This window comes from Urocitellus parryii, chromosome 5 (genome assembly GCF_045843805.1).
Source record: "Urocitellus parryii isolate mUroPar1 chromosome 5, mUroPar1.hap1, whole genome shotgun sequence".
Taxonomy (NCBI): domain Eukaryota; kingdom Metazoa; phylum Chordata; class Mammalia; order Rodentia; family Sciuridae; genus Urocitellus; species Urocitellus parryii.
Genome location: NC_135535.1, coordinates 717,642 through 737,779, shown reverse-complemented (window position 1 = coordinate 737,779; position 20,138 = coordinate 717,642). Strand labels below are relative to the sequence as shown.

Here is a 20,138-nt window from a genome sequence, read left to right as displayed (position 1 = left end):
ATGTGGCCACATCTGCTGAGAGTGGGAGGGCATTGACCGGGGTCCTTTCCAGCATGTGACTCTTCATTGCCCTCATGCCCATGGTCTTAGTTGCTCAGATTGCAGCTTCTGCGCCCTTTGCTGGAGTTGGCCTGGCCCTCAGGAAGTGGCCCTGCCTGAGTGGTCCTTATTTACCTGAGAAGGTTTGAGCTCCTTCTGCAGCTCGGAGTTTTCCTTCCTATTTTTGCTTCCCATGTTTGCTCAGAAGTTGCCTCTTCCTGCTTGCCCAGGAAAGAATATGAGGATTGTTTAATGCAGAATCTGGCTTCACCCCTTCCCACTTCCAGCAGGAGGGCAAGTCTAAATGATCTTTCTGTGGCAGCTGTGATCCACAAGAGCACCTGGCTGCACCTGCAGCTGCGGGCTGGTTGGCTTCCTGAGTCAGTAGCCTGGCTCAGCCCTGTCTCCTCAGAGCCTACGCCTGGGGAGACGCTGGCTAAGTGTGGCTGGTGTGAGTGGAAACACTGACCATTGACTCCTGTTTGTGTGACTCAATAACTTCAAGATGTGATTCTTTCAGTTAAATTTGCAGATATTTAAGATATAAAATGTGGCTCACATTTGTAAAATGAGTCTTTCTTGTTATGTTGCTGGACATGGATGGATTATTCCAAGAAGTCAAGGTTAATGTAAGAACTTGTCTAATGTAAATCCCTTGTCTTTCTTCAGATTCACGAAGAAGATGTAACTCTTAAACTTAATCCAGAATTTGAGCAGACGTACAACTTTGAACCTATGGATGTGGAGTTTACGTACAACAGGTAGGCACCAGGGAGTCCCACCATGCCCTCCTCACCGTGATGGGCATGCTCCCAGCAAGGCCACTGACGTCTCCCTGGGGGTAGGGGAGCTGCTGTGTTGACGCCGTATCTGTGGTTTTGGGTGCTCTGTGTACCACTTGCCTGTGCCTGTGAGTACAGCTTCATTACAGTTAACTTGTGAGATAAAGACGCAGGTGATTCTGTGCTCACTCATTTTTGGAACTTCTCTGCACCCAGTCCCGTTGCCCACGTCACCTCCAGTCCCCATCTCCTTCTCCTTGCCACCCCTTTCTGTCTCCCACTGACCTTTCCAACCATTAACTGGAACTTTTTTTTGGTGGGGGGGACTTGGCCTGGGACCTGTGCTTCTCCTGCCTCAGCCTCCCAAGTACTGGGATTACAGGCGTGTGCCCTCACTTTTATAAGAGATTGTATGTCTGTGTATGCACATGTGTGCACATGAGAGGTGTGTCCTTTGGCTTCAGTTCTTCTGAACCTTTTGGAAGGCTGGTTGCTGCGTGCAGTTGCAGGAGCTGTGCTTCTCACTAAGCATCATTACCAAGAGCGCCCCGCTCCTGTCTATAGCTGGGGCTCCTATTTCCACCACTGTACTCTGCGCTGTCGTGTGACTCTCCACCCCCATCTGCTACTCTGTTGATGCACATTCTCATCATTTCTGAAGTTGACGGTTTGTTTATTGAACAAGCTGCGGGCACACTTGGGTGACATTGCAGGGTTGGAGTTCAGTGGCAGGTCCACACCTCACATGGGTGCACCTGTGCTTCCAGGAACAGTGTGTTGGCCCGTGCCCCTGAGCCTGGTGGTTAAACTTCACAGTTTGTGCCAGCCAGGTGGGCAGATAACACACTTCATTGTGATTTTTTTTTAAAACCAAGATTTTTTTAAATATTTTTTTAAATTTATTTTTATGGGGTGGTGAGGATCCAACAGGGCCTTATGCGTGCGAGGCAAGTGCTCTACAGCTGAACCATAACCCCAGCTGCCCTCATTGTGATTTTACCTTGCATTTCTTTACCTACAAGTTGAGAATCTCCACATTCATTGGCCATAAAATTTTCATCTTCTGTGAAATATTTGCTTGTATCTTTTGCCCTCTTTTTTATTGAATAATTTGTCTGACTTATATTATTTGCAGTTATTTTTCGGTATTCATTATGTGAAACTATTCTGAGATTTTAAATCTTTTCTGGGCTTGTCATTTATCTTTTAATTCTATTTTAAAATTTTTTATTAACTGAAAGTGTTGATTTTTTCAGGCTCATCAGTTCTTTTCTTACCGCCGTGCTTGTCCTCTGTGGTTTGAGAAGTCAGGGCTGCACCCAGTCTGGCCTGTGTGGAGGGTGAAGGGGCTGGGGAAATGGAGCCATGGAGCTAGTTCTCTTTTAAGGTGTTTGACCGTGGAAGCAGAGGGGCAGTGCGTGTGGCCTCCACAGGGACCTGGGCTGTTTGCTATTGGGGTGAGAAGCGGCAGAGCAATGAGACGTGTTTGGAGCCTAGGAGAATATGAAGTGCAAGGTTGAGGGAAGGTGTGACCAGGTGGGCCCCCGGGGACAGCGACCTGTGCAGGGATGTGCAGGGGTGGGAGGGCGGAAGATCTCAGCTGGTCAGTGAGCCTGAACTTCTGGTAAAGCCGTTGCAGCCAGCGGCAGTATGGCTGGTTGTGAGTTTATTAGCATTCCTCCATTGGTGAGGAGCGGGACACCTTTTCACAGTCGTGCCATTTGTACTTTCATGGGTCACACTTTCAGTGAAACATCTTAGAAATCTTTGCTTAACTCAAGATCCTAAGAGAGTCCTCTGGGTACCTTTTGTAAAGACTCTAGTCCTGTTCATGAAGACAGCCCTTATGGCCTTCTGCCCTTTCAGAGACCCCACCTCCAAACACTGTCCTGTTGAGGGTTAGAGTTCTGGGGGATGCACACACTCCGTCTGTTGTGTGTGGCTTTGTGGCAAGTTCAGGAATCAGGCAGGCCGCGCTCCACCTGGCTCTGCCCGGAGTTGTCTGGTCTTCCAGGCCGTCTGTGTTCCCACTCGGGTTTTAGCTCATCCGTCAGTGTCTATAAAAAGCCTGTGGGATTTGGATCAGAATCACATTAACTCTAGGTCGGTTTAAGGGAGAATTGTTGATGTTAAGTACTGAATCTTCCAATCTCCGAAAACGCTGCGTCACTCCATTGATTCTCCCCACTTCTTGTCTCCATGTCTTTTGCAGTGGTTTGCACTATGCAATGTACAGGTTTTGTGTATCTTTTGTCAGTTATTCCTACTTAAAGAAAATTTAACTATTGCAAGTATCAATTTTAAGTTAAGTTTCCAATTACTAATTTTCAGTATTTATAAAAGCAATTGATTTTTGTGCCTTTATCTTACGTTCTGCAAAATTGCTAAACTCACTTAGTTCTAGCAGCTTTTTTACAGATTACATAGGATTTTCTACATGTATAATTGTGGTTTTCAATGAAAGGTTCCTTCTTCCTGTCTTGCCCTGTGCATTTTGTGGTGTCCCTCACCTTGGGGCGTGGCCTGAAGCCTCTGGGCAGGGTTGTGCGGCCGTGGATGTGGCCCACCGCCTTATTCCTGACCTTGCAGGCTGCCAGTCTCACAGCATCAGGCAGTGGGAGTGGAGGATCCTGTGCCGTCCCTTGGGGGGAGGAGACATAGCCCTCACTGGCTGGAGTTTCTAGCTAGGGATGGATGTGATGGTGTCCAGGGCTCTCTGCTACAATGCCATGGTCCTCCTGTCTCCTGAGCGGTGGAGGTGCTGGTGAGCTCCTGGGAGCAAGCACCGTGGCTGTGACCAGGCGGCTGTGTGTCGCCAGGTCTCACCTGCAGGTGTGCCAGTCATGTCTGCATCTGTGTGGAGGGCTGTGTTAGGCTGTGGCGTCCACTCCTCCGCCTTTCTGGGAGTGTGTGTGGAGTGAGTTCCTTTTCTCCCTAGGTGTTGGTAGAATTCACCTCGGGGCCCTCCCTGTGGCTCAGGTTTTGTGGGGCACTCTTCTTTCCCGGTCCCAGGAATGGAACCCAGTGGCCCTTGCTCTTTTGTGTTTTATTTTGAAGTAGGGTCTTGCTGAATCACTGAGGCTGGCCTTAACTTGCCATCGTGCTGCCATAGGCATGGCCACTGTGTCTAGCTGTGGGGCACTTCCATACTCCCTGTCCTTAAAGACACAGGACCCTTGGGTTGTCCGCTTTTCCCTGAATGGACTTTGGTGTCTGAAGGAAGCTGATCCACCCAGCTCTAGCTGCTTTACGAGAGTGGCTCTGTCTCCCGGTGGCCCCTTCCATAGCTCCCCCTGCGGGCTCCGCTGGCCGCTGCTTCTGGCTCCTGGTGTTCTCACGTGTGCTCTCTTCCTCTCTCAGCAGTCTGGCCACATGTCTGTCATTCAGTGACCTTCTCGCAGACTCTAGCGCTTCTCATCTCACTGCTGTTCTGTTTTCTCCAGTGTCCGTGGCCCTGTCCCGCTCGCCCTGGGTCCCGCCTACCTTTCTCTGGCTCCCTCTGGTGGCGGGGAGTTGGGGTCTGAGCCTTTCTTCTTGCTTGGTGCTTGGTGCTGGTGAGTGCCCCCCTCTGGGAAGTGTCCCCAGGGCTCTGCCCCTGGCTACTGTGCCACAGGACCATCCAGCGGAGAGGTCCTTTTACCTGGGTGCAGTGACGCTCAAATGCAGGGGGAATTGTCATCCTTGACGCTGTATCCTCTTCTTGGACAGTGGCTTCTTTCTCTTCCTTGTCCTTTTTCGGGATTCTCATTCACTGTCTCTCTCCTGGCACCCTCCTGTCTGTTTTCTTTTTTCTAGTAGTTTTCTGGTGCTTTGTGTCTGTGTCTTGTTTCTTATTTTAGGGAAACGCCTTTGGTATTTTACCCCTTAGTGTCTTGATTGGTCAGGTCCTACTTTAAGATACTGATTTTGAATATTTTTTAGTTACCTCTTCAACATTGTGTTTTCCTTCAGCCTTGCAATAGGAAGCATTTCAGCTGGAGAACTTTGTGACCACCTTTCTTCTATACCCAGAATGGAAGGAGGTGTTTGGGTGAATCCCGGCCTCTAGGCTCATGGCTGGGCTGCACTGGTGCTTCTCCATGGCTCTTGGTCTCCGGGTGCCAGTGTGGTTTTCTTGCTGCTGCTTTCGTTGTCACGTGTTTGGAGTCCGTCGTGGCAGCTCTGAAGAGACGGTGAAGTCCCTCTTCTCTCTGCCTTGGTGAGGCTGGGGTGCGTGGGCGGCCGTGTCACTCCTCGGAGGCGGTGCTGTTGAGTCCTCCGTGGTTCTTTTCTAGCTCTTGCTCCTCCTTGGGTGGAGGTGGTCGTGCCCAGGCAGGGTCCATCAGGGGCAGAGAACTGGCTGCTCTCGGGAGGCACTTTGGTAGACCTCATAGACCTCTTGTCAGGCTCCACGCCATGGGGGTGGGTCCTGCAGTGACCTTGAGCACCACCTGCCCTGGCCGTGCAGTTGGGGTTGAGGGGTGGCCCTGCAGGCCCATGTCTGCCCTTTCCAGGTTCCAAGAGGCTGCAGCAGCTCCTGGGGGACCCCTGCCGAGGGACCCTGGCTCTCTTTACAGACCGTCCTCTTCATTTGCACTTTGGAGCTGTGGCCGTCCTGTGTCACTGAAGATGACTTTTATTTTCCATGTTTTTCTTCTTGGTTATTTTCAGTGAATTTCAAGGGAGCAAACCCTTAAAATACCATCTCCCTTCTGTTAACACCGTGATATTGGTATCGTCCTGACACTTCATGGCTGCACCTTCAGCTTCTTCTACGCACCTGCTTCATGCATAGAACATAGAATCCAAGCTCTCCTGATAACATAAACTCTCTCTTTTTATAATTTGGAATAAAACTTGTGATTTTGTGTAGGTAGACCCAGTAAAGCACTCCTCACACCCCAGGGCTGCCTTCAAGGCCTTATAAGACCAGAGCTCTACCATGGCCTTTATTTTCCAGTGCTTTGTGAAAGACATGTTAGTTTGACGCCTTGAAGATTCTCATCTTAGTCTGACTTATGTTGCTGTAACAGAATGCCACAGACCAGGCAATTTATAAGAAAAAGAAAATCATTTCTCCCAGTGGTGGCAGCTGGGGAGCCCATCTGGCGAAGGCTTCTTGCTTCACCTTGAAGAGCAGCAGACACCAGGGACAGGAGAGCAACTGGAGGGAGGAGGGCGGGAAAGGGGAACGCGTCTTCCTGACAAGGCCTGTAAATGCCCCATAAGTGTTGGAGGGGACGTTCACCCATGCCCGCAGGCCCGTCCTGCTGGCCTTCATGGCTCCAGGCCACGCGGCTCACTGTGCTTTCTCTCTGGCAGGACCACAAGCAGACGGTCGCACTTTGCCCTGGAACAGGTGGTGCACTTGGGTGTGAAAGGTAGAACTTCGTGGCCTGCTGGCCTTGCTTACATCTGTCTTCCCCAGCGCTCTCCCAGTCTTCATGCAAGACTGTGTGTGTCAGAAATGAAGCAGCATAATATCCGTGGTTTTTACTTTTCTGTTGGGAAGCTTGTGGGTCTTTTACTGGTTCAATTACATAAAAAATAGCATGCTTGGGCTGGGGTTGTAGCTCAGTGGTAGAGCATTTGCCTAGCATGCGTGAGGCACTGGGTTCAATTCTGAGCACCACATATAAATAAATGGATAAAATAAAGGTCCATCAACAACTAAAAAAATTAAAAGGAAAAAGAATAGCATGCTTAAATCATTGGAAATAGGTCCATTACCCTCTGCAATAGCTTCCCTTGTAATGTAAATCATTTTTGTACTCTCAGAAAGACAAGTGGGTGACTTTGTTGTGAAGAATAGGCAGCACTGGTGCTGTGCTGAGTTCAGAAGTAGATGAAGGGGGTCCAGAGAGGAATAGAGTGGCATGTGGGCTGCTGCACACAGTGAGCCAGGGACATTCCGGGTGCTGCCATGTGTTTCTTCTGAGCTCTTCAGTAATATCTACCCTCTTACCTTTTCTCATTTTCAAGTGTTGTTTCCAGAAGAAATCATTTTGCAGTCTCCTCAGGTGACAGGGAACTGGAGCCATGCCCAAGACACCAGGAGGAACAGAGAGCCCACCACCAAGGTAGTGCTTTGACGACTCCCACTGTCTAAGTAGGTGATGTTACAAATTCACGTCCAGGTAGATTAGCTCACGTGGACTAGAGAATTAGAGGAGCGTGGAACTCAAAAAAGCAAAATCAGTGAAAACCAAAGTATGCATAAAATTGATTTAGTGTGCATTTATATACAATTACTTATAGGTGTAATATGCTGCAGTAAGTGGGAAACAAGATCTAGGTGTGTATGTGATCTTGTTGTTTTATTTTAAAATTGGTTTTGGAGACATTTACATCATTATATATTCATAGAAAATGAATGCCCACTCAGCAATATTTTTCTTCCTTGTTGGAAATGGAAGCCAGATGTTGCTGTAACAGAATGCCACAGACCAGGAAATTTATAAGAAAAAGAAAATCATTTCTCCCAGTGGTGGCAGCTGGGGAGCCCATCTGGCAAAAGCTTCTTGCTGTACCTTGAGGAGCAGCAGACACCAGGGACCACAGGAGAGCATCTGGAAGGAGGAGGGCGGGAAAGGGGAACACGTCCTCCTGACAAAGCCTGTTAAATGCCATCAGTACTTTTGCCTCACACATGCCAGGTGAGCACAGTACCACTGAGCCACCCCCAACCCAAGCAGCTCCTTCACGTCTGTGGTTTTGTGAGTGCTGCAAAGAGGTGCTACCTTTGCTTCTCCAGTCAGTCCCTCCATAGTGGTAGTGTGGCACCTGCTGTGTGTTAGGTGTTGTCCTAGACTCTCAGTGTATTTTTGAATAAAACAGAAGCCGGCTGGGGAGGCAGCTCAGTAGTTGACTCACACTCAACATGGGTGGGGCCCTGATTAAACACCAGCCACAAAGAGAAAGTGTGACTGATTAGAGCCCCCTCCCCCCAGAGTGACAGCAGTCACAGTTAGCAGAGACGCTGAAACAGGTGTTGTAATTAAGTGCATCCAGGAGCATCAGAGAGAGACACGCGCACATTCAGTGGACATGTGAAACAAGAGGCACACGTTGTCATCTCGAGGTGAGAAATGTAGTGCCTGTGACGAGCCGTGTGCTGGACAGAGTGGGCATGAGACCGTGCAGTCCACAGGAAAAGGGAGAAAACCAAACAGAGAAAAGAGAGCAACCCACTTTCCTCTAAAACTAAATCTCTTTTTAAAGTATGTAACGAGCACTGGTGAGTCGTGGGCCAGCTCAGTGACCCTAGGGATGTGTGCCTGGAGTCCCAGAGAGGGGCACAGGGACTTCTGAGAGCCACAGTGGGCAGATGTGGATTTGAGAGATCTGCACGTGAGAAACTCCTCAAGCCCTCAAGAGAGGACTGGGCAGCGACTGGACACGGGACACCAGATCCCTCAGGGCCAGTGATGGCCAGTAGAGTGCGTCTCCCAAGCTGCGTGCAGCAGTGCCTCCACACAGACCAGAGATGGGACAGCCCCTTTCTGAAGCAGCACAGAGCAGGTGGCATTGGGGTGCTGTCTTTAAGGTGTGGAAAGGAAAGAGAAAACTGCCAACCTGGAAACCCGTGAGACCTCTTCACGGCTGAGACGTTCCCACACACTGTGGTCATCTGACCCCTGGCAGAGGCGCCAGAACGTGCTGGAGAAAAGAGCCTTTAAACAAGTGGTGCTGGGAAGACTGGTTGTCCACATGGAGAGGAACGGCCTGTGCCCTGCGCAGAGTCAGCCCACCGTGCATCCGGCTGGGGACGGGCCAGGAGCTCCGTGTGCCTGTGGGTAGTATGTGTGTCTGTGCTAGTACAGCCACTTTGCAGTCACCAGGGAGGCTCCTCAGAGACCAGGCCTTGGCCCGCCATGGGCCCCAGCTCTGCCACTCCTCAATATTCACCCTGAAGGATCAAAGTCAGCGTGCGACAGTGAGACATACACACCCTGTTTACACCAGCACAGCTCACAGTCACCCACTGTGGACCAACCCAGGCCCGCCAGTGGACAGTGGATGAGTGAGTGGATAAAGGAAATGTGTGTGTGTGTGTGTGTGTGTGTGTGTGTATGCACACAATGAGGTTTATTCAGCCTAAAGAAAAATGAAATTACATCATTTGCAGGAAATTGGATGGAATTTGAGAGCATTATATCAAGCAAAATAAAGCAGATTCAGGTCAAGGTTTGTGTTTTCTCTCATGTGGAAGCTAGAGAGTAAAATGGAAATAAGGATCTTATAAAAATAGAAGGGAGCCATAGGGTAGAGGAAGAGGTCAAGAAGGGGTTGGGAGGTGCTAGGGAGTGAGATTGACCCAGTGCTGTTCTTTGCGTGTGCATGTGTCACAGTGAATGCAGTTTTTGTATTATTATTATGCACTAATAACACTTTTTAAACATTTATTTTTCAGTTGTAGTTGACACAATACCTTTATTTTATTTTTATGGGTGCTGAGGATCGAACCCAGTGCCTCACACATGCCAGGCAAGTGCTCTTCCTCTGAGCCACAGCCCCAGCCCCATTAATAACATTTAAAAAAAAAAAAAGAATCTTTAGATGGGCCGGCTTGTGGCTCAGAGGAAGAGCACTTGCCTGGCATGTGTGAGGCACTGGGTTAGATCCTCAGCACCCATAAAAATAAACAAATAAAATAAAGGCATTGTGTCATCTCCAACTTAAAAAAAAAAAAAAACATATTTAAAAAAAAAACTTTAGACATACAAAATTTGAAAGATCAAAGAATTAGTGACCAGCGTACCTGTCTTGCTAAAAATAAAGTCCTTCAGGCATGAAGAAAATGGTATCAAATGGGAATAAGGATCTATGCAAAGTAGTGGAAACTACCAGAAATTAATTATACATATACAGGTAGTATAAAAACATTTTTATTTCTAAAAACTCTCTTTAAATGACTTTTTTTTTTTTGATAGCAGGGATTTAACACAGGGGCACTTAACTGTTGAGCCACATACCCAGCCTGCTTTTTTATGTTTGATTTGAGACAGAGTTGCTTAGAGCCTCGCCAACTTTCTGAGGTTGGCCCCAAATTGGCGATCCTCCTGCCTCAGCCTCTGGAGCTGCTAAGATTACAGGTGTGCATCATGGCACTGAACTAAAAAGACACTGTGAAGCTGAAATGCCAGCAGTATATTGTGGATTTGTCAGATTCACAGGTGTAAAGCATGCAGTGAAGAACGATGTCGTGAGGTTTTTAGAGGATGTGTGAGGCCAAGCAGTGTCACTTACAAGTAGGCTGTAGTCAGCTAAAGACGGTCACTGGAAACCTGAGGCAACCCTGAACAGTACAGAGTAAGTAACTGAGAAGTAGGGACACGTGCCCCAGGGTCTGTGACCTTGCTGATGTCCAGTCCACTTGGACAGTCAGAGAGAGGTATTGAAATCTATGACTGTGATTCTGTACCCAGAACAGATGAAACACAGAAAACATATATCAAGGTGATAGTTTCAGGGTTTCTGGTACTAGAGATTGAACCAGGGTCATTCTACCACTGAGCCACATCCCCCATCCTTTTTATTTTTTATTTTGAGGCAGGGTCTTGCTAAGTTGCTGAGGGTCTTGCTGAGTTACTAAGTCTGGCCTTGAATTTGATCCCCCTGCCTTAACCTCCTGAGTCACTAGGATTATAGGTGCATGCCACTTGTACCCATCTCATGGTGGTAGATTTAAGTCTAAGCACATCAGTGTTCTAAACACTGCAGTTAAACAGTTCAGATTGTCAAATTAGATGAAAAAGAAATACCTACCATCGTCCTCAGTGTCCTCAAGGGTTTGGTCCAAGGCCCAGACCATGCCCAGGGTACTAAAGTCTGTGGACACCCGGGGAGTCCTTTAGACACACAGTGCCATCTTGTCCAGCCTGCACACATCCTGATGCCGAGTTGACCGCAGGTGGCATGTGGTGCCTGGGAGGGCATAAACGCTCCCTCGGTGGTGGCCACACAGCATTCAGTGGGTAATGACAGAAGGTTTGCACATGACGCTGCAGGTGTGGAACCCAGGGATGCAGAGAAGAGACTGTGTGTGCTGCCAGTGGGAAGCACACTTAAATACAAGGACAGGTAAGTCGAAAGTAAATGATGGGAAAAGATAGGTAAGGAAGAAAGACAATGATGCCAACCATTCGTGTCAAAGAAAGTGGGTCTCAGAGCGAAGAGCTCTTAGAAGACGGAGAAGAACCAGGAGAAGATTGCAGTGTCGCCATGGGGTCATCCGTCAGGAGCACGTGGCCGTGCCAGGTGCCTCCGTGCTGCAGACAGCCCTGAGTGCCTGGCTGCTTAGGAGTACCTCCAGCACCCCGACTCACGCAGCCACAGCACCATACAGGCCCAGTCAGCCAGCACTGTCTGCAGTGAATCCAGAGCTGGGACCGGAACAGCAACACCCACCAGAGTGACTTCAGAAGTCAGAATTCCCCAGAACCTGGAAATCAGGTGTGTACCCCAAAATAACCCATGGATCAAAGAAATGAGGAGTGGAATTGGAAAGTTCTTACCAGACCAAAAATGCGGACTCGACTTGTCAAAAGTCATGAGATGCCACCAGAGACGCCTTGGGGAAAGTCTGTAGCACCAACTGCCTGATTTTGAAAAAAGACTTCACGTCAGTGGCCTCAGCTTCCTCCTTTAAAAAGAAATTAGAATGGGCACAGTGGCACACACCTGTAATCCCAGGGCTCGAGGGGCAAAGGCAGGAGATCACAAGTTCAAGGCCAGCCTCAGCAACTTAGGGAGACCCTGTCTCAAAAAATAAAAAGGACTAGGGATATTGCTCAGTGGTTAAGGACCCCTGGGGTCTAATCCCAGTACCAAATAAATAAATAAATAAATGAAATTTTTAAGAAGCAAAAAAGCCAGACAAAAACAAATAGAACTTGAATAAAGCAAAAGAGAATGATATACACTGAGTAGAAATTGAAGATGAATTGCTGAGTAAACGTCAGTCCTTTGAGAAGATGAGTGAAGTTGCTGAACCTTGAACCAGACTGATGGGGTTATAAGAAATGCGCTGCCCCGTGAATCCACGGGTGTTGGCTGACCGCATGCTTCACCTTCATTGGCCACTGGTGCTCAGATATTTGGTCAGACCTTATTCTGGGTCCACTAAGGTCAACGATCTCAAAGAGAAAAATTGTTTGCACAGCAAGAACAAACCTATCCTGTGAAATTCCAAGAAAGGAAAAGGAAATTTGTTCTCATTTTGCTGTGTTACCTTAAAACTGCAAAGGTTATGGCTACACCACCTGCTGAGTGCCTAGGAAGGTGGGAAGGTGGCTGGGACAGAGCGCAGGGGTGGAGGGGTCAGCCCCAGCACTGCATCTGCAGGAGAAAGCACACGTGCAGCTTGGCCCTGTCCACAGTCAGCATCCCACTGGGCACGGCAGTGGTTCAGTTTTCCCTGGAGAATTCTGGCTCATACAGCTATGAACAGATTACTGATTAATACAGCAACTTGCATAAACAACTTCCATATTTGTTGAAAGCACAAGTTGCTAAAGCTCCCTCAACAAGAAATTGTGCCTGATTAGCCCTAGATCTGTTCAAGAATGAACTTCCAGTTAGAAACATCACCACCTTCCCCACAAAAAACCTCTGCTACACAGCGTTGCTGGTGAATTTATCAAGCTGGTGAAATTTTCAGGAAAAGATGACACCAGTTCTACAGACTCTGGCTCAGGGAAGTTTAATTTCACACTCGTGGCCAGTGTTGCTAGGTCTGGTGGCTCATGCCTGTAACTCCAGCACCTCAAGTGGCTGAGGTAGGAGGATTGCAAGTTCAAGGCCAGCCTGGGCAACTTAGACCTTGCATCAAAATAAAAATTAAAAGGTCTAGGAATGTAGTTCATTGGTAGGGCGCCCCTGGGCTCCAGCCTCGGTACCATGAACAAATGAATGAGTGAGCAAGCAGCCGGTCGGCGCACTGAGGACAGACTCCATTGCAGAGAGCTTTGGCACCTGAGAGCTCATCCTGACAGGACAGGTGTCCACTAGAGGACACTTGGGATTTCCAGTACTCGAGGTGACACTGCGTCTATGAAGCAGAAAAATTAATGGGATGGCCTTTTTCCCTCCTAGTGTAGTTTTCCTGACTCCTGCCAGGGTCACTCGGGAGCACAGAAGTCCAAGTCAAAGTATCAGCAAGTTGAACATGCATGAGGCCAGGAAGCACTCCCCTCACATCAGCCAGTGTCCTTCACCTTATTGACAAGCTGAAGAGGAAATCCCAAGTGTCCTCTAATGGACACCTGTCCTGTCAGGATGTCCTTCCCCAGAGAAGCCTGCTCAGTGGTGAGGGCTCTCTCCTTGTGAGATCAGGACCCTGGCATTTCTGTGTGACACTGAGCAGGCCCTGGTGGATGATTAGTGTGGCGAGGCAGAAGAGGAGGGACCTATAGGGTGCGTGGGAGTCTAATGGACTCTTCAGGGCATCCTCAGGGCTGAGCAGCTTAGCAGGACAGAAGACATGAGGCTGGCGTGGAAAAACAAGCCACTCACGTCCTTTCACAGACACAGGTGGGGTGTTGGAATGCCACTTAAAATAGCATCTAAATGTTTTAAGACCTCAGGGAAAGATCAGAGGAGCTGTGCAGGACTGTCTGCTGGCCACTAGGGAGCGCTGATGGTACCTTCCCCAGCTCAGACTCAGTATAGTTTAGATGCCTGTTTTCTCCAAGTTGATGGATAAATTCAGAGCACATGCAGAAAGGCACACCTGGATTTATACCTGACAGCAAGTACAAAGCTAACGCGAGATGGCCAGAGCCCAGATCACAGAACTTCAGGAAAGCGCACAGAAGACTGCCCCATCCTGTACTGGGAGGGTCGTATGTGACCCACAGAGAAGAAGTTGACAGGCTAGACTTCAGTGAAATGAAACAGCTTACTGTCAGGAGACACTGAAGACCACAGACGACAAGAAGCAGGTAGAGAGAAAACTCTTATGCAAATCCTCCATCTTGTAAAGGACTGGTGTCCAGGTCTCCAGCAAAGAACTGCAAGCTCAGCAGGAAGATGGCCAGCCCTTTACCAAAGAACACAGAGGTGGCCGACCCTGGGAAGGCCATCAGCGTCGGCGGTCATCGTGGGGGAGACAGCCACAGTGAGCTACCACCACACACCTGTTGCAAGGGCCAAAACTTGAGAGGAAATGGAAAGCGGGCTTATATGCAGCTGTTCCAAGACACGTACTGAGAGTTCATGGCATGTTGGTTACTGCCCAAAGCTGGAAACAGCCGTGTCAGTCAACAGAAGAATGGACAGAGAAATGGGGTGTGTTCTTGGAGTAGAGCCCCCCCACTCGGACATAGGAAGGACCTACCCAGCAGCATGGATGGTCTAGGAGCCGTGGAAAAGGGCACAGGCCAAAGGAGTTCCTGCCACATGCTTCCCTGTGAGTGAGGACCAGTGCAGCAAGCCTGTGGCACCACCTGGACATCACATGCATGTGGCTGATGGCACCACAGTTGTGCTCCATAGCACCTGGCAACAGTTGTAGACAGATCACCTGGACAGAGGCTTCTGGGATAAAGTTTGGCGATATGTACAAATTTTTAATGAGGGAACTTTTATGTAGCAGTTATACAGATCCAAGAATTTATCCTCTGAAAGTAGTCAAGTTAATTTACAAAGGTGCTTGCACAAGCAGTGAATATTCTTGTAATGGCAAAGAAGTCTCATTGGTCCAGGGCCAACTCCATCTATGTTTAAACATGTCTGCCAGACCAGTTCCTGGGCAGGACCTTGCCCGGCCCAGCTGTGCCTGGAGGGGCTGCCAGGTCCACCCACCTCTGGGCAGCTCATCAGCCTCTCGCAGGCCAGCGGGAGGCCAGCTGAAGGCCAGCCAAGGAGTGGAAGGGTGTGCCTTTGTCAAGTAAAATGTAACCCTTTATTTTGGTTTCATTGCCACAAAATTTATATTTGTTTTTAAGAGACATAGAAAACAAAAACTGATGGAATCTTTTGATCAGATATCCTGTATTTTCATTATATTTTGAAAATATGACTGTGGCCCATATCAAGAGCTGTTAAGCATTAGAAGCAGATATTGGTAGATGTTTATGTCTGTTCTTCAAACTAACCCAGTGCATTCAAAACTAAGTTTTTAACATCCTCTGCGTGATCATTTCTAGAATAGGAAAACCGGGAAGGACCAAACTAAACATGCCGGGAAACAGAGGCACACTGGGGCCAAGGACCTGCCAGGGGTGGCTGCCCTCACCATAGAGACGAGCAGCCTGGGTGCGTGAGTACCGGGGCTCAGAGCAGAGCGGCCTGCTGCACGTGGGTGCCACGAGATGCGGGCTCCCGCTCTGCTCAGGGGATGGGCCAGGGCCTCATCCTGATTTTGGCTTAGGCACTCTAGAAAGACTCAGATTGTGGGTTATTTTTGGCCATTTGAGCTTTTAAGCAGTTGGAGACAGGTCTCAAACTCCTGGGCTTGAGCAGTGCTCCCTCCTCAGCCTCCCCAGTACAGGGGCTACAAGTGTCTGCCACCGCACCTGGCTTATCACAGACATTTTAAAATCCCGTGTCCAGTACTCGAGGTGACACTGCATCTATGAAGCAGAAAAATAAATGGAATGGCCCTTTTCCCTCCTAGTGTAGTTTTCCTGACTGCCCCGCACTGCTCAGGTAGGCATTCCCAGGGGCGTGTTGTGCTGGCGTCTGTGTGGTGGGCGTGCTCCAGAGCCTGTCTGCCGCTGCCTTTCAGCCATCAAGGCGTCAGTGCTCCGACTCCTGGCCTCTAACCGAACCCCTCTCTTCACTCCAAACACAGCCGATGAAACCCAGACCCCCAAAGCAAGAGACACGGAGTTCTTCAACCCAGTGCTGAATGAGAACCAGAAGCTGGCCGTGAGAAGGATCCTCAGTGGCGACTGCCGCCCTCTCCCTTACGTCCTCTTTGGACCTCCTGGGACTGGGAAGACTGTGACCATCATCGAGGCGGTTCTGCAGGTAAGGTCAGCAGCTGGCTGCTTTGAGCTCCGTGCTGTGTTCCTGCGTCTCAGCCTGCAGGATGGGTCAGTTCACACTGTGGTCGGAAGGGCTAAGAAGGCCAGCGCTCCATGGTCAAGCGAACTGGTGTGGATGCTAGGGTGGTGAAAGCCTACTTGGGGAGGTCCAACTTAGTGTCCAGAACAGAACCACTGATCTTGTCACAGAGTTCTGCTGCAGAAGCTGCCTTGGCTATTGCTGAAGCTACCACTCTGCAGGAGCTGCCAGTGTCTTTTATATTTCAGATCAAATTTATGAAAATACTGTGTATTGAGTATTTCTGTGCCATTCAGGGTTCCGTTAGCAAGCTCACCTGAGTGCCTGCTGGTGCCGTACAGTGCTGTGACCTGGTCCTGCCTTAGGAGGTGGTTTAGGACCATGGGAAATGTAGAGCCTCACTGCCCAACCTGGTGCCTGGGGACGCCTTGTGAGGCAGAACCCTGGCTGTGCTGTGTTCAGGGGTCTCAGGGGTCGAGCCGGCATCCACGTCTGGCAAAGCAGCCTGTGTGCACCGCACATCAGGCCTGGGGTTTCTGCTGTGCAGGGTTGAGAGTTATGATCCTCGGTCTCTTGTGTCTTGGATGAAGGTACATTATGCTTTGCCGGACAGTCGGATTTTGGTCTGTGCCCCCTCTAACAGTGCTGCTGACCTCGTGTGTTTGCGACTGCATGAAAGCAAGATGCTGAGACCAGCCGCCATGGTCCGGGTTAACGCCACCTGCAGGTTTGAGGAGGTGAGCCCCAGGCATGGAATGGTAGCAGGCTGCCTCCTCAGCAGGTGCCCTGGGCAGGCAGGGGCAGGGGCAGGAGGGTGACAGCCCCAAGCCGCCTGCAATTCTGGTGTGCCCTGCACACCTTGCTCACTGTCACATTCCAGGTTGTCTGTCCTGTCACAGGTGTCCTGAGCTTTCTTAAAGTTTTTTGTTCCTCTCTTATTTGACCTGCAGATGAATTGTTCTGTTTTAGTTCTGTTTTGTTGGCTTGGTTACAAGTAGAGCTTCAGGGAAATGGTAGGCTTTTGGTTTGCTTATAGACTGAAATGTTGCTTAAAAAAAAAAAAAAATTGAAGCCAGGCTCAGTGTGGTGCACATCTGTAATCTCAGCCAATCAGGAGGCTGAGGCAGGAGGATCACAAGTTCAAGGCCAGCCTCAACAACTTAGCGAAAGCCTGTCTCAAAATAAAATTTTTAAAACGGGCTGGGGAAGTAGCTTAGTGCTGGAGCACAACCGTAACACATGAGGGTCCCTGGTTCCATTCCCAGACATCTCAAAAAATAATAATGAGTTAAGATGAGGAAATGTTGTTTCCTGGAAGGCTCTGCAGGGGTATGTTATGTTCATGGCTCTAGAGCCCACAAAACATGGACTTAATCAATATGAAAATGTAAAACATGCTAATTAAGAAAAAAGCCATGGGGCTGGAGATACAGCTCTTTGGTAGAGTGCTTGCCTGGCATGCACAAGGACCTGGGTTCAATCCCCAACACCACCACCAAAAAAAAAAAAAAACCCAGTCCTGAATCACTGGGTAGCTCCCTCCCTGGGAAGTGGCGAAGGGAAGATGATCTCAGAATCCATTTGGCTTGGTCATCCTGCCCAGTTTAAAGGAGCACTTGATAATTTGAAGACCAAATGTGTTCTGCCTCCCTTGCCCTAGACCATCATCGATGCCATCAAGCCCTATTGCAGAGACGGGGAGGACATCTGGAGAGCATCGCGCTTCAGGATAATAATCACCACGTGCAGCAGTGCGGGGCTGTTCTACCAGATAGGAGTGAGGTGAGCCGGTGTGGGCAGGGACCTCTGTGGGAGGCTGCTGCACAGAGGCCAGGAGGTGGGACAAGCAGCAGCCAGGGCCAGATGACAGGCCAGGATAGCTTCGGTCCAACTGAGAAAGTGGTACTTGTGCTGGGCCCTAGAGGCTCACACAGCCCACTAGAGGGACACACCAGCAGATGGAGGAGTGCATACAAAGATCCTGTGGTCAGAAGGCCCCAAGCATTTTACCCAGAGGGGCCTCTGGAGCTGGAGCCTGTGAACACAAGGAGTGGCAGGAGGGGGCTGGAGAGGAGCCTGTGTCCCAGGGACGGAGGTCCAGGGAGGCACTGGACATGGCCCCTGGTGTGGCAGGAAGGTTCCGAGGCCTCTGTGATGGGGGTGAGTTGCTTAGAGGATGGGAGGAGGCAGGACACATAGGAAGTAGTTGGGCGCTGAGGTCCAGTTCTGTGGACCTCAAGCCCCTGGTGTGTGGGCTCCGTGGGAAGGTGGAGTAACGTGGGGTGCCCTGTTGACCAGAGGCACTTCTGCTGGACTTCCGAGCTATAGGAGGAGGCTGCCTGAGACGCAGGCTCATTCACTCAGTGCTGTGGGGAGGGAGGCAGGGACAGTGAGGGCCACCAGGTGGTGTGCAGCAGGCTGAGGTGCCAGGGAGCCCCACCTTCCCCGACACATGAGGGGCAGCCTGAGGCAGTGGTTGTGAGGGTGCCTGGCCATGGGCTCCAGGCCTCTGCCAGCGTCACAGGGAGCTGCATCTAGAGGTCCCAGTTGAGCCCGTGCCTGCTGGCTCCTCTCAGAGAGCACGCCGTGCCCATGCCGGGGGAGTGACAGGTCAGAGGGTGATTGTTTTTCAAGGACCAGAGTCTTAAAAACCCCATCTTCACCCTTATAACATGGCGTGTTTCTGGCTCGCCACCTGAAGTGCCCCAGGGCCACACGTGGCAGCTGAGGTCCCTGCATTGGATGGGGCAGGTCTGGACAGGGTAAGGGACTTTATCAACACGTTGGTGGCCTGGAGGTGGAGAGGCTTCAGCAGAGACAGCCCATCCTTCTCTTGTGCAGGTCTGGTGTCATTGGGGTGCAGGTTTCGTGCAGGGCAGGGTAGCCTGGTGTGCGGAGTGTGGGTGCACCAACGTCCAGGTCCCAGGGGAAGAGGTGCCTGGCTGGGCCAGCTGCTGTGCTGGTGACAATCCAGAGCTGTGGCTGTGAAGCCCTACAGGACAGAGGGGGCAGTGTCTTCTGAGAGAAGTGCCTTTAAGTGACACCAGCTAATGCAGCACTCGGCTTCGTCCTCCTGGGCTGGGTTAGTGTCCAGCAGAGGTGGAGAGCGCAGTTCACCTCCTCGTCTCTCACAGGGGCCCCGACTCTGGCCACGGTGGGAGGTGGGAGCGAGGAGCCTCCCTGGCACTTCTGACTTCGGGTTTGATGTCCTAGTGGGACCATTGAGGCTTGGAGGCCAGGTCGGCGCAGGCAGTGTCCCCTCCACCCTGGGCGCCGTCCTGCTCTCACCACGGCCGTGCCACCTAGAGACTGCTGGGTGTGTGGTGAGAGGCCGGGGTGGCTGGCGGGACCAGTCAGGAGGAGGCGCCCAGGCCACCTGCTGCCAGCTGCCCAGTGCTGCTCCTTGGCCAGTCTCCCCTCACTCCCAGGGAAGCAGGCAGAGAGGCGGAGCAGCCAGCCTGGGGTTGCGAGCTCACTCACGGTGGGGAGGCCGAGCCTGATGGAGCTCTGTGGAAGCTGCTGCAAGGCCATGCAGTGTCCTAAGGTACTCAGGCTTTGTCATGCCCACTCTCACACTGTCCTGTCCATGTCCTTTTGAGCAACACACAGCGCCAGGCACTGATCTGTCACGGGCTCTCCTTGCCAGCCTGTACCTAGTCATTCAGCCGGGGAGGCAGGCACGCGGCCCTTCTGGGTGCCACTCGACCACAGGTGCAGAATGGGGCCTGGCCCCGGGTGCTAAGAGCCATGATGGGCATGACCACTCAGACACCTCTGCTTCTAGAGTCGGACACTTCACCCACGTGTTCGTGGACGAGGCCGGGCAGGCGAGTGAGCCAGAGTGCCTCATTCCTCTGGGGCTGATCTCCGACGTCAGCGGCCAGGTAAGGCCTGTGTGCAGCTGCACACTCTGTCTCGTTCGCCCAGTCTTCCCTTGGCCGGGCGGCTGCAGTGGTCGTGGCTTCGGGCCAGGAGATCGCACCAGGCCTAGCAGAGGGAGCTCAGTGCTGCTTGCTGCAGCACAGTGCGGGGGGGCTGCCATGGTGGGGTTTTTCACTCGGAAAACGAAGTGAAGAACATTCTAGGTGTTGGAGACCCAGTGGCAAAGTCAGCAGCTGCTCCCTGCCCTTGGTGATCCCCCCGCCCCCGCCCCGTGCCAGAAGGCAGGGCTGGGCCTGTGCCTGCTCCCTCTGGGCTGCTCTGGGCCTCTCCCTTCTGACCCCCAGCCCTTCCTGCTCCATGTGCCTGTCAGGCCCACCTGCTGCTTCCTGTGGAGCCTCTGAATTCATCTTAAACCCCTGTTCCCTGCACCCCTCGGCAAGGAGC

At 50.9% G+C, this 20,138-nt stretch overlaps 1 protein-coding gene across 1 annotated transcript in view; it reads left to right on the top strand.

The window, feature by feature from the left end:
• Mov10l1 (Mov10 like RNA helicase 1) overlaps positions 1–20,138 on the top strand; it is a 60,656-nt gene that overhangs the window by 25,566 nt on the left and 14,952 nt on the right. Inside the window, exons 13-20 of the mRNA XM_026413589.2 lie at positions 709–800; positions 6,123–6,181; positions 6,783–6,883; positions 14,951–15,059; positions 15,598–15,776; positions 16,403–16,549; positions 17,473–17,594; positions 19,597–19,696. Coding sequence (XP_026269374.2) covers positions 709–800; positions 6,123–6,181; positions 6,783–6,883; positions 14,951–15,059; positions 15,598–15,776; positions 16,403–16,549; positions 17,473–17,594; positions 19,597–19,696 — 909 coding nt within the window. The remainder of the gene's footprint in view (positions 1–708; positions 801–6,122; positions 6,182–6,782; positions 6,884–14,950; positions 15,060–15,597; positions 15,777–16,402; positions 16,550–17,472; positions 17,595–19,596; positions 19,697–20,138) is intronic.